Source organism: Bos taurus, chromosome 20, assembly GCF_002263795.3.
Source record: "Bos taurus isolate L1 Dominette 01449 registration number 42190680 breed Hereford chromosome 20, ARS-UCD2.0, whole genome shotgun sequence".
NCBI classification, from domain to species: Eukaryota; Metazoa; Chordata; class Mammalia; order Artiodactyla; family Bovidae; genus Bos; species Bos taurus.
In genome coordinates, this window is record NC_037347.1 from 20,259,700 (window position 1) to 20,272,503 (window position 12,804).

Sequence of the window (12,804 nt, forward strand, 5' to 3'; positions counted from 1 at the left end):
ATGCGGCGGCGAAGCGGCGGGGCGACAAGGGGCCCGGGCGGGCCGTGGCCCCGGGCGATCTAGGCGTGGAGTCGAGGAGGGGCCGGGCTGCGCCGAGGGCCGTGGGGGGCGCGAGGGGGAGTGTTCCCGGAAAGCTGCGGCGATGGAGCCGCGCTGCGCCCGCCGCCGGAGGAGTTGAGAAAGAAAACAGGAAACGTGGTGGCCGCGCAGCCGGCCGCGGCTGATTCATTCGCTTTGAGAGAAGGCTCGGCAGGAGGGGCGGGCGCGGGGCCGCGGCTCGGGGCCGGTCGCCGCGCAGATCGCGCCGGGGACCAGACGCTCCCTCCGCTGGGCGGGCTCCTGGGCGCGCGCGCCACCCCCCTTCGCCATCCTCCGGCACCAGGACTTTTTCAAAGTCGCGTCGTGGGGGTTCTGGTCCATGTAAAAGTTGGCTTGGCGCACTTGGCGCGCCCTCCCAGGACGCCGAACGGAGACGCCAAGCTGGAGAGGGCGTGCGTACCCGAGGCCCGCCGCCCCGCTAGCAGAGCCCCGGCCCCCCTCGCGGTGCCCGGCTCGGCAATATGAAGAAGCAGCCCTCATGTGCGGGCACCGGGCATCCGAGCATGGCGGGGTACGGCAGGATGGCTCCCTTTGAACTCGCCGGCGGCCCCGTGAAGCGCTTGAGAACTGAGTCCCCCTTTCCCTATCTCTTCGCAGAGGAGGCCTACCAGAAACTGGCCAGCGAGACCCTGGAGGAGCTGGACTGGTGTCTGGACCAGCTAGAGACCCTACAGACCAGGCACTCCGTCAGTGAGATGGCCTCCAATAAGGTAAGCCCCGGCTCGGTTCTCACCGAGTCCCCTAGGCTGCTGATTCCCACGCTGGTGAAGCCACCAGTCCCCGTGGCCCCGGGAAATATACAGAGGTTTGTCACACACACACTGCATTTTGGCTCCTTTGGAAGAAGATTTCTGGTGCTGTCTGTGCCCTCCCTCTCTCATCCATTCACTCTGGAGAAATTAAACATTTTACAAAAGCAACTTTGATATAGTTTTGATTGCAATACCCGCAAGACACAGCGCTCACGTGTGTGTGTGTGTGTGTGTGTGTGTGTGTGTGTGTTTGGAGGGGTACTTCTAGGTGACACTTTGCCCTTGCAGCAGAAACGAAATCCTGCCTACTGGCAATCCATGTTTTAGGGTATTCTTCGGATTCTCAGTGGGAAGTAAGAGTTGCTGGAGGTCAGTGCAATACCTTGAATGTCACCACCTACCGCACTCCCACTCAGAAGAGTTCAGTGAACTTGGAACCTTAACCCACATTTATCTAAGTGTCAGAGTCAGGGTACCCTGTAAGAACTGAGCCTTTGTAGTTTCGCTTGGCCGTATGTGTCCACAGGGGACGTCAAAGTTAAGGTTATGGTCACTGTCATTGTTACTGTAGATCTTGGAGGGAGAGTCCAGTTTTCTGAGGTTATTTACAGAGATGATTCAATGGGGGCATTTGTGCCATATGTGTCAAGGTGCTGGTGTTGGTGGATGGTGGAGTTCAGGGGGCTGAGAAGCAACCTTCCACCTGCTACAGCCTTAAATCAAGGTACAGTGTTGTCCATTTTGGTGTATTTTTTTTGGAGTTCCTATTATTATTTTTTTTAAATCTTTAGTTATGTAAGGAAATAATTGGGATTATCTATGTTTTTAATGATTGTTTGGCTCAGGGGCTGGGAGGCATGGGCCTGTTGGATGCAGATGCCTGAAGGATTTAGCCAGTAAGGACTAATAACTTCATGTGGCAATTAATAACAGTTGCCCCTTAAAAATATTTAAATATTTTGGCCCACCTATTTGCAAGGTCAGGAAAGTTATGCCATTTTACTGCTTATCTACTTGCACATATTTTTCAAAGAGCTATGCTTTTTTTTTTTTTTTTAGTTGACTATAGTTTTCATCCCACCTGTTTTTCTCTCATGCAGTTTAAAAAACTATAGCATATCACCTGCTTGATTGTCTTATCTCTTGACAGCGCTTACATAGACAGCAGGATTTTTAACTGAAAGTTTAGCTTCAGATAAACAAAATAAAAAGGACTCCCCAGTCACTATCTATAGGCACTAACTTACCCGTAAGCACACTGACCTACCCATAAGCACACCAATGATCAAATCTGTATCTTTTTTTTTTTTTTGGTCATTTAAGCCTCATTTCTAAATTTGGTGTGATTCCTCATCAAAATGACAGGTTATTACTCTTACTCTCTGCCTTGGCATCAGGGGCCATTGTTCTCATCTAGCTAATAAATTCTTAGTTCATTGATTCATTTTATAATATATAGGTTGTTCTTTCATAATTTGGTTCATAATGGCAGTTGACATATGCTAAGGATCTCGTGTCCTGAAGGCTGAATGGGACCATTGTGTAATGGGCCTGAGTTCTTATTCTCTTGCCTGGTTAATTCTGTATAGTGAAAGGAGAAGCCAGAAGACACCAAAAGATGCTCAAGCCTTTGCTTATATTTTCAAGATGATTTGACTGTGCTTTTTCAGCGCAATGAACCTCAGCAGCTGTAATTACTTTCCCCCAAAATCTATACTCTTAATGATGAGACCTCTGTTTGAATTTAAAAATGAACATGAAATCTAATCATGTAAGTGACTTCAGTTGACAAGTAATTAATTTATCTGTACTTTAAAATGAAAAAGTAAAATTTGAGGTCAAAATGATTTTTTTTTTCTTTTAAAGGCACCAAGTAAGGCAAGGATTTTTTTCTTTTCTCTTTTTTTTTTATTGTGAAGGCCCCTCAAGTAGACTTTGAGTTAATTTACAGATTTAATGTAGGAGGTGAACTTATTTCAAAATGCAGTCATTCTAGCTGTGTTTAAGTCTTGTGTTGACATGATCCTTATTTTTAACATTAAAAAAATTCAACTCAGCTGAAGCTGTTGATTAAACTTTTCATGTCTAAGCCATTCATCTTTTTTTTTTTTCCTTAACTCATTCATTTCTAAATAAGTGCTAAGCTCCTGTGACTTTTTATAGATGAAAACGGATTAGCATAGAAAGAAAAAGCTCTTGGTAAAGGTTGTAAAGTTATCCTTCAGCCTGGTAACAAGGGCACGAATAAGTCACATCCACATGAGCTGTAAACTGAGTTGGAGCAGCTGATCTAAAGGTCCCCAGGAGTGATACCAAGTCTAAGTCTGAACTGGAAATGTGACAACTTGTGTCACACGTCCACTAGGTTGTCGAGTATCTCTTGAGTGTGAATGAATAAGTCTGAAACATTGCTTTCGGTTACTAGTCTTATTATCATCCTTTCTTTCTACATGTACTTATTTGAACCAACTAGTGTTGTCTTTGAAAAGTCATAATATTTTTCTTTGTTTTCTTCTCTTTTTGAAGCTTTAAAAAAAGTGCCCTAATTGATTAAAATAACACAATAAAATACTAGTAAGAAATCACGATTTTTAAGTGATTATTTGGAGAAAATATTTACTATGAAAGTGGATTTGGGTGTGAGGAAGGAGGAAATTGATTCGTCAGACTCATTTAACAAATTGGGTTAATGGATTCTTATTTATAAAAATCTGAACAGAAGGAATCTGAACTATTAGCAGTTTTTAAGGGATGCTTCAGAAGCAACTAGATGTATTTCCGGATTGGGATTGTAATGTGTGTAATGCTTATCGATAGTGTTGAGACAGGAAAATTATGGAGTTCTTGGCCAATGCCAAAGTTGGCTGTAATATGTGTAGGATACTTGTACCAAATAGGGGTGAGATACTCCAGATGGCATTTAATTTGAGTGGTTAAATTGACAGCGTTTACTCTCATAAGCACATTAATCTGCCTGAGATTTGTACAGATTTCCTTGAGTTAAGAGAGGTTTTGGTGATGTCTCAAAGCTTTGGTGGCAGACAAATCTGGAAGTTGAATCACAGTTTTATTCCTTACAACCTGAGTTACATTAGAGAAATGACAAACATTTTTAGCTGGTTTCCTTAGCATAAGATGAGCACAATGATACTTGTTTTGAAAGGTCAGAGTTCGAAAAAATATGTATAAAATAGCTAGCTAATAATGTCTGACATGTACTGTACCTGTTGTTATTAGTATTATTGAAGGTTTAGGTTCAACTTGATTCATTGCGTACTTGGCTAAATTTTTTTTTTAACCATTCAGTTGTAATCTGTGCTTGGTATTTTAAGTTTCACAGTTTTTATAATCCAGTTCTTAATTTTTATAATCCAGTTCTGTCTATAGCACACATTTCTATATTACAAAAAAGTGTTTATACTTTCTTTAGCATAATATAGGCATAAACATTTTGAAGTTCTAATTAAAAGCTTAATCTTTTCTTAAATTTCAGCTACAGAATTGGAAACAGAAGAGCTAAATATTTTTCCTATTTTATTTGAAAAATGAAAATACAGCACTTATTAATTTTTAGAAAATATTAAACATGATGTGGGATTGGTAGGTATATTTCCATCCTTTGTAAATATTTTGCAAAGCTAAAGTAACTTTTAAGACTTTTTAAGAAAGGTGAAATAGTTTCACAGTATTTTTGGTTATCTTTTTCTCATGGAAAGTAAATTGAGGCTGTGAGGAGGGTAGGCCAGGAATCTAAGCATCAAAAGTTACGCTTCGGAACTGGATCCTCTTGTGACCTAACAATGCACATTTCACCAGACCTTCAATGTAAGTGTGGTGATATTTGAAGGGGAAAATAAAATCATCTTAAACGCCCCCCTCCCCGACACCACCAAATATATCACTATAAAAATGAATTGGTCCTCTTCTCTAAATTTGGGGCAGTTCTGAGGCTTGGCGTTACTGGAACCTACTTGCTTGAAGCCCGTATACTTCAAGGGGCTTCCCTGGTGGCTCAGTGGTAAAGAATCCACCTGCTAAATGCAGGAGATGTGGACTCCATCCCTGGGTGGGGAACATCCCCTGGAATAAGAAATGGCAACCCACTCCAGTATTTGTGCCTGGAAAATTCCATAAACAGAGGAGCCTGGCAGATTATAATCCATGGGGTCGCAAAGAGTCAGAAAGAAACACACAGAGACACACACACACACACACACACACACAATGCTTCAAACTGAAAGTCTGTTTTGAAGTTACGAGTCAGGTGTCCTTCTAAAAGACTTAAGGATTTTTGTTGTTGTTGTTCGTTTCAGGCATATGTAGGCCAGCTTTGCAAATGTGGATATGACTTCTTTATGGAATTTATTTTGTCTGGTTTTAACAAAGATCTCTATCATGTTTCTGTTGCCTACAAATTAAATTGCTTTTCTGGGATGCTTTTTCCTAGTATTTTTGCTGTCTACTCCCCCTGCTGATTTTTAATAGTCAATGCATATGTAACATATACTATAGCTTTCTGTGATTGCTGATGTATTTTCTTCTGGCAAAAGTGATGCTGGAATGAATACTATAGAATGTTCACAAGAAATGGCTAAATCTTAAGATTTTTCAGCATTACCTGAGTATAAGATGGCTCAGGAAAGATATAAATGTTTAATTTTGTTGAGAAGAAAGCAAAAAGTTGGAAAAGGCATTTTAATTTTGTGAAGAGCAAAGAGCAAATAACAGTAATTTTCTTTAAAATATTAAAAACTTATTGACATAGTCATGTAAGAGTTAAGAGTTATCAACATACTTAAAGGAAAACTCTAAATTTTTAGAAAAGAAAATATCATTCATAAATAAAGATACTCAACTTACTGATGCTTTAAGTTTGCTCACTGCTTTTCCATCTACTTTATAAAAGTAGATTTGGCCAAGATTTATGTAGTTTACATATAGAGCCTTAAAGTTAACATGAAGAATTGGAAGTGGTTGTTTTATGATCACTGTTTAAAAAAATACTTTATTTGCTTTTAAGTAATAATAGAAAGAAGGGAAGTGCTTTTTACCAGATATTTTTATGTTTAATTAAATAGTAAAGCCCTTAATTTTAACCCCTTAACTTTAACTTTAAAGCAGTAAGGATTACTGTAAATCTTAATTTATCTCTTTTGTCATCAACTTGGCTCCTATATTGGTATTTAATGGCAGTAAGCTTAATATCCTTAAAATAATTAATTATCAAAAACTTTTAATTTTGTGACTCAATAAAGTAGTTGTTCCTTGAGAATTGCTTTCGGTCATTAAACTTTTGATTTAATTATAGGATAGTGGTAACTTCTGTCTCAGAGTGTTATGAACCATGTCCTTTTTCTTTTTTTTTTTAATTTCAAAATGTAAGGCTTGGCCAAAATAAAATAGTACTTTTCCCAATATATGAATAGTTTAAGCATGTTGAAGAAGGTTGCATGCTCAGTTGTGTCCAGCTCTTTGCAACCCCATGCCCGCCAGCTTCCCCTGTCCGTGGGATTTCCCAGGCAAGAATTCTGGAGTGGGTTGCAGGAATCAAACCCACATCTCTTGTGCCACCTGGGAAGTCCAGATTAAGCACATTTGCCCCTAAATAGCAAGGATAATAATGTTTTTACTCAATTTTAAAAGATTCTGGTGATATTGACAGGAATAGCTGTCTCTGTGACTATGTGATAATCATAGATTGTAGCTATTCCTTAAGATACACATAATTATGGCAGATATGAAACACCGATAATGATTTCCACTAAATCCATGCAATATTATATAAAATATGATTTTCTCTTTTTCCAGAAAGAGATCAATACTTTAAAACTGCAGATAGCTCGGCTTTATTTTGTGACAGCATAGCTTTCTCTACCGGGTTGTAATACTGTGCCTGACTAGTGGTGATAGTCGAATTGACACTATCAGTCTGAGATCTTTCTGGGAAGTAGAGAGAGGGGTAGCCTTGCCTGCATTTTGATACTCATATTAGTTTTAAAAGACATTTTAAGAAAGCATTTTCTTTTGTTTACTCTAACAAGGATTGAGATGAGTAGTGAGCCTTCGTATTTGCTTAAAACAAACATTTCTGCTTTGTTCATTGTGAAATTAGTTAAATTAGATTACCAACTGCAATGGTGTTAACTTTATTATCCTTTACACTTAGGAAAATACTTCATCTTTAGTGAAGTATTTTGTTGTTGTTGTTATTATTAATGTCCTGGGATTTTTGTTCTTATTTTGCTCTACTTTATGTGTGATGAGGATGAATGGCACTTACACTTCTCCTGAGTTATACACCAGTGCTTATGGCAACTTTGTAGAGTAGAAAGGACATAGATGTTTTTTGCCAGGCAGGCTTGGTTTCAGATTCCAGCTCTGCTGCATTCTACCTAGTATTTTGAGCAACATGCCTCGCTTCTCTGAATTTCAATTTCTTCATTTCTAAATGGATATAATAAAAGGGGAAAATAAAATTGAAAGAGTGTTAAGACCATCAGATATATAGAAAATTCAGTTTGGTGAATACTGTATATTGGGTGCTCAATAAATTACATGTAATTTATTCTATCCCTCAACTGTATTGGAAAGGAGAGATTAAGAAAAGCTATATGTCAAATACTCCTAATATAAGAACATAATATTTCTTAAAAGAAAAATGTGACTTTTGTTCTGTAGTAGATTTGGAGTTAGTGTTCTCAGACTTGCTGTGTACATTCATAACTATGTTATGTTAGGTATGTATGTTATGTATGTTAAATATTTTTATTTAAAGCATTTATTTTTAAAAGGTAAGTGTCCACAAGAGTGCCTCATCTTAAGCAAAGAATTACATAAAATCATGGATTTGATGTTCTAGTTATAATTGTTTTTAATGTACATTGAAATTAATTTGTAACAAAATGAGAAAGTTTCATCCACACTGCATTACAGACAACAGGCATACTTTTGGTTATACTAGTCTAAATTGGCAGTAAGAACCATTTGGGGAGTCATTTTTGCTTAGAAAGATATGTCTGTTTTAAACAACCTTGGTTTTTCTTCTCTGTCATTAATGAGATCTCCCCACTAGAGGAGAAAATGCCAGATTTCAGACAGAATGGTCTCTGGATTTAGAGCACTCTCCCATAGTCAGATTGCCATGGTTAGATTCAGTCTCTGTCTTTTACTAAATTTAAATGGGACAATTTACCTTTATGATTCAGTTTCCTCATCTGTTAAATAGTTGCTGTGATGATTCCATGAATTGAAAGATGAGAGTTATCTAGACAAGAGTCAGGAACATAGTGGGTGCTTAGTAATGTTGAGTCCTTTATATCCTTCTATAAAGGAATATCATCTATCTTTTCTTCTTTCGTGGGGTAAGGGTTAGAGAAGGTGTTTGTTTGTGATCCTGATACTTAAGCTTCCAGTGAGCTTTTGAGAGAGAATGGTAGCCTAATGATGTTGTGAACCACATAGGACTATTGGAATGTTTCATTTGCTCTTCTATCAATTACTTTTCAGTGGAGTTTACCTTCTGTTTCTTTGTGTAATTTTATAGTATAGCCCATCCAAATGGCCTGAGGTTTTATCTCAGAATACCTAAAACTCTAAGCTGTTTTCTAGCAGAAATACCTAAAACAGTGGACAATAGTCCAGTGATTTTTTTTTTTTCGTAAATTGATGCACCCTGTCATTCCTCTGAATGAGACTGAAAGTAACCCAGTCACAGAATCCCTTATTTTAATATTTGATGTTAAGAATAATATATTCAGGACATAGCTTTCTAGGGTCTTAGCAACTTAACCATTTAGTGTATGCAAACATTTCCTTGCTCTGTCAGCTGAGAAAGCCTAAAGCAGTGGCACCCCAGGGGCACTGAACACATCTAGCAGCCTCATCTTGGTTTCTAATACCCTTCTCCAGCAGAAGGTAGCAGGACTCTGCGGAGAAGTAGCTGATTCTGGAACTGGCACAGGAAGTCAAGCTGGCGCATGTGTAGTGCCAGAAAATAAGGAGGTACTCAAAGAAGTGTTGATGGGAGCACGACAAAGGGACACAAGAGCTAACTGAAAAAGCTCCCAGTTCCCAGCTGGAATTACTTGATTGAGAAACTGGGATGATAACCCAGGGTATAAAACAAATATCTATGAGTTCATACTGATACAATTTATTGAATAAGTAATTAAATGAGGGAGAAGAGACAAATCCACCATCCAAATAATTTATGTAGATACTCTGCTCTCAAGGAGAAAAAGCATAACTCCTCACTGTGGGCTTAACTGTGGGCTGGGCATACTGACCTCCTTCCAGAAAAGCACAATGTGGAAAAAGGGAACAGCACCTCTACTGTAGAAAAACTTGACAAATACACACTTCCTCACCCAGTGATCAAAGCGGACAGCAGTTCTGATAAGTCAAGTTATAGTTGATGCCCTTGATATGATCTGATGAAAATGGTACTAACATTGGTGTTTCCTACAAAAAATCATATAACCCCACTCTAAACATGAGAAGAACATCAGCTAGTTCTTAGTTGAGGGACAGTCTACAAAATACCTGACCAGTAACTCCTTGAGACTATTTGAAAGTCATCAAAAACAAGGAAAATCTGAGAAACTGTCACAGCCAAAAGGAGCCGAAGGAGACATGATGATTAAATATAATGTGTCCTGGATGGAATCCTGGAACAGAAAGGAATATTCAGTGAAAGCTATGGAAATCTGTGTGCACTTTTATTAATAAAAATGTATCAGTATTGGTTTAGTAATTAGGACAAATGTGCCCTATAGTAAGATATTAGTAATTGGAGAAACTGGGTGTGGGACATATGGGAACTCTCTGTACTTATCTTCACAGTTTTTCTGTAAAAAAGAACTTTTCTGAAATAAAAGAGTTATCAAACAAACTGTCCTGTAGGGTCTATCTGGAATATTAATCTCCTCTATGAAGTCCTTTCCAGAGAAGGCAATGGCACCCTACTCCAGTAGTCTTGCCTGGAAAATCCCATGGATGGAGGAGCCTGGTGGGCTGCAGTCCATGGGGTCGCTAAGAGTTGGACACGACTGAGCGACTTCACTTTCACTTTTCACTTTCATGCATTGGAGAAGGAAATGGCATCCCACTCCAGTGTTCTTGCCTGGAGAATCCCAGGGATGGGGGAGCCTGGTGGGCTGCCGTCTATGGGGTCGCACAGAGTCAGACACGACTGACGCGACTTCACAGCAGCAGCAGCAGCAGCATGAAGTCCTTTCTGTCCTATCTTTCCCCATATCTCCCATCCTGAAAAAAAAAAAATAAAAAGTGTTAGTCGCTTAGTTTTGTCCACCTCTTTGCAACCCCATGGACTGTATGTAGCCCGTCAGACTCCTCTGTCCATGGGATTCTCTAGGCAAGAATACTGGGGTAGGTTGCCGTTCCCTTCTCCAGGGGATCCTCACAACCCAGGGGTTGAGCCTGGGTTTCCTGTATTGCAGGAAGATTCTTTACCATCTGAACCACCAAGGAAGCCTATCTCCCATCCCAGCGACTCCTAACTGGGTATAATGTCTTTTCCCTTTGATCTTCTGTGGGACTTTATTTGTAGTTCTGTTAACTCTCTGTACAATAATTCTTTGTTTTCTTTCCATCACATGATACATTAGGTTGTTAGTCTTATTCATTTTCCAGTCCCCACGACATGGGACACAAAACTGTGCTAGACAGATGCTCAGTAAACATTGGGTGAATTGTCTGAATGGTATTCTGGTGGTGATTCTTGAAAAGCACCATTAAATGGTTTTGGTTCTCAGTGCTGTAGGAATCTTCACTAATCAATCTCAAGGACTAAGTTTATTTTTACTCATCTAAGCCCTAAAGCTTTAGACGATAAAAATTCTTCCTTTATTTAGCTTCAGTTTTACTGGTCGTCAGAGTCTTTGCAAGGGAGTTACTGAACACTTACTCAGATAATTGAAGAAATTTATCATAATTTTTCTAATTATCACTTGAGTGGAATTAATAGAAATAAAATGTAAAAATACTCTGTTTCTGCCTTCCACTTAGTGTTTTGATGGTTTTGGTAGTATTTAGCATGGTCAGCATTTCAAAGGATCATAGTTAGTATTATTCATCTCAGACTCAAGCCGTATGTGTTAGAACTAAAAGAGGCAGAAGTGGGGACTTCCCTGGTGGTCCAGTGTCTAGCATTCTCCTCTCCTGGTGCAAGGGGCTCGGGTTTGATTCCTGGTCAGGGAACTGGGTCCTGCATGCTGCAGCTGAGACCCAGCACAGCCAAATAAATATAAAAAATAAAGAAAGGAGGTGAAAGTGATCGTTTGTTTGACTTACCTAATATCAGTTGGGAAACGAGACCCAAACTCGTCCACCTCCTTATGTAGTTCACTGTCGTTTGCAGTTTTGTACGCAGTCTTTATCTCAGCTTGTTTTCATAAATTGCAGGAGGGAGGTACATTTTTTCTTTTCCTTTGAATGTGTTAGTGGAATACAAGCCATGTTTCTGATAAATATATGGCTTCAGTTAACTCTTCAAGTATATAACCAATGAGTTTTCTACCCAGCCACTAGGAGTACTGATGAGTTCTGTATGGCTTTAAGCCCAAACCTAGTGAGTGTCAATGTATTATTTTGTAGTTGGTCATATAAATTCGTAGTGTATGTGTGGCATTGGTTAATGTAAATGCCATTCTCCACTTTGGATTACAGCCTTAGAGTCTGTACAGGATAGTTGATGCCTTGTAGGAAAGTAGTTTTTCTGTTATTGAGAGTCCTGATCATTTCCCAATAAAAAATCTCAGTCCATCATGCTCATCCAAAATTATAGCATAGTTTATAGTGAGTTTAGTCTCATCTCATTTAAATTAAAAGTTGGTATTAATACTCTATGGGTAAAAGCCATACAAGTCATAGTGATGGCCTTAAGCTATTCTGTCTTCTCTGTATCTGTTGTAGCAATAACATTCTTATTATAGGTTTGTTCCCAGTAAAAATGACATATCTGGCTTTGAATATTAGGCTTCCCAGATGGTGCTAGTGGTAAAGAACCTGCCTGCCAGTGCAGGAGACGTGAGAGGTGTGGGTTCAATCCCTAGGTTGGGAAGATCCCCTGGAGGAGAAAACGGCAACCCACTCCAGTATCCTTGCCTGGAGAATCCCATGCACAGAGAAGCCAGATGAGCTACAGTCCACGGGGTCACAAAGAGTCGGACACGACTGAAGTGACTTAGCGTGCACGCACATCTGAATTCTGTCCCTGCCAGCCTGAGAAGAAAGGGTGTGCTTGTTGGGTTTTTGCCTGTTGGGGAGTATACTGTGCAGATTTACCCAGGCAGCTGGGAACCCAGGCTGTTGGGTTCCCGGCAGCCTCTCTGGTCTGCTGCACTGTAATCCCCATGGTGGCAGCCTCTGGCGTTTATTGCTGGCAAGCAGTGTGCTTGCAGACATAGGCACCATAATAGGAAACTTCTCAGCCTGTCATAAACAGGCCTGGAGAGTAGCAGGCACAGGCCTGACAGGGATGTGTCCATAGCAACCAGGCAGAGATGAGGCTGATGTCGTGGAGTAAGTCCAGGCTGATGTCTGTCTTCTTCATTTCAAAAACTAACTGGCTGATTTTTAAGGCTGCTTTCCATTGTCGGCATAGCAGTGTTTTGGTCTCTTTGTCTTTGTTTTAGACCGAAATATGAATAAAGACGTCTTAAATGATGCTGTCCAAAATATTTTGAGAGGATATATCAAAGTATTTTCCTTGTGCTAAGTCTCCTAATTCTACCTGATCATTCCAATCCATACACATTAGAAGGAAAGAACAGCTGTTTCATTACAGTGGAAAATTATTTTTTTAAAGAATCATATACAAATAAAATTATCATGTGTATATCTAAAGAATTATAAATTATACTGAACTACACAGAATTACAAAGAAAAGAGCATTTCTTAGTAAGGCGACTTTTCATTGTTTATGCCTTTACAT

The 12,804-nt window shown here is 39.6% G+C and overlaps 1 protein-coding gene across 16 annotated transcripts in view; it reads left to right on the top strand.

The window, feature by feature from the left end:
- The window catches only part of PDE4D (phosphodiesterase 4D), a 1,605,399-nt gene that overhangs the window by 1,547,329 nt on the left and 45,266 nt on the right, over positions 1-12,804 (top strand). For 15 of the 16 annotated variants that reach the window (XM_059878811.1, XM_059878808.1, XM_003587511.5 and 12 more), the window contains one exon: positions 697-809. In XM_059878811.1, the coding sequence (XP_059734794.1) occupies positions 697-809 (113 nt within the window). Of the gene's footprint in view, positions 1-519; positions 611-696; positions 810-12,804 lie in introns of those variants that run through there. The other variant, XM_003587517.6, reaches the window with a different exon arrangement.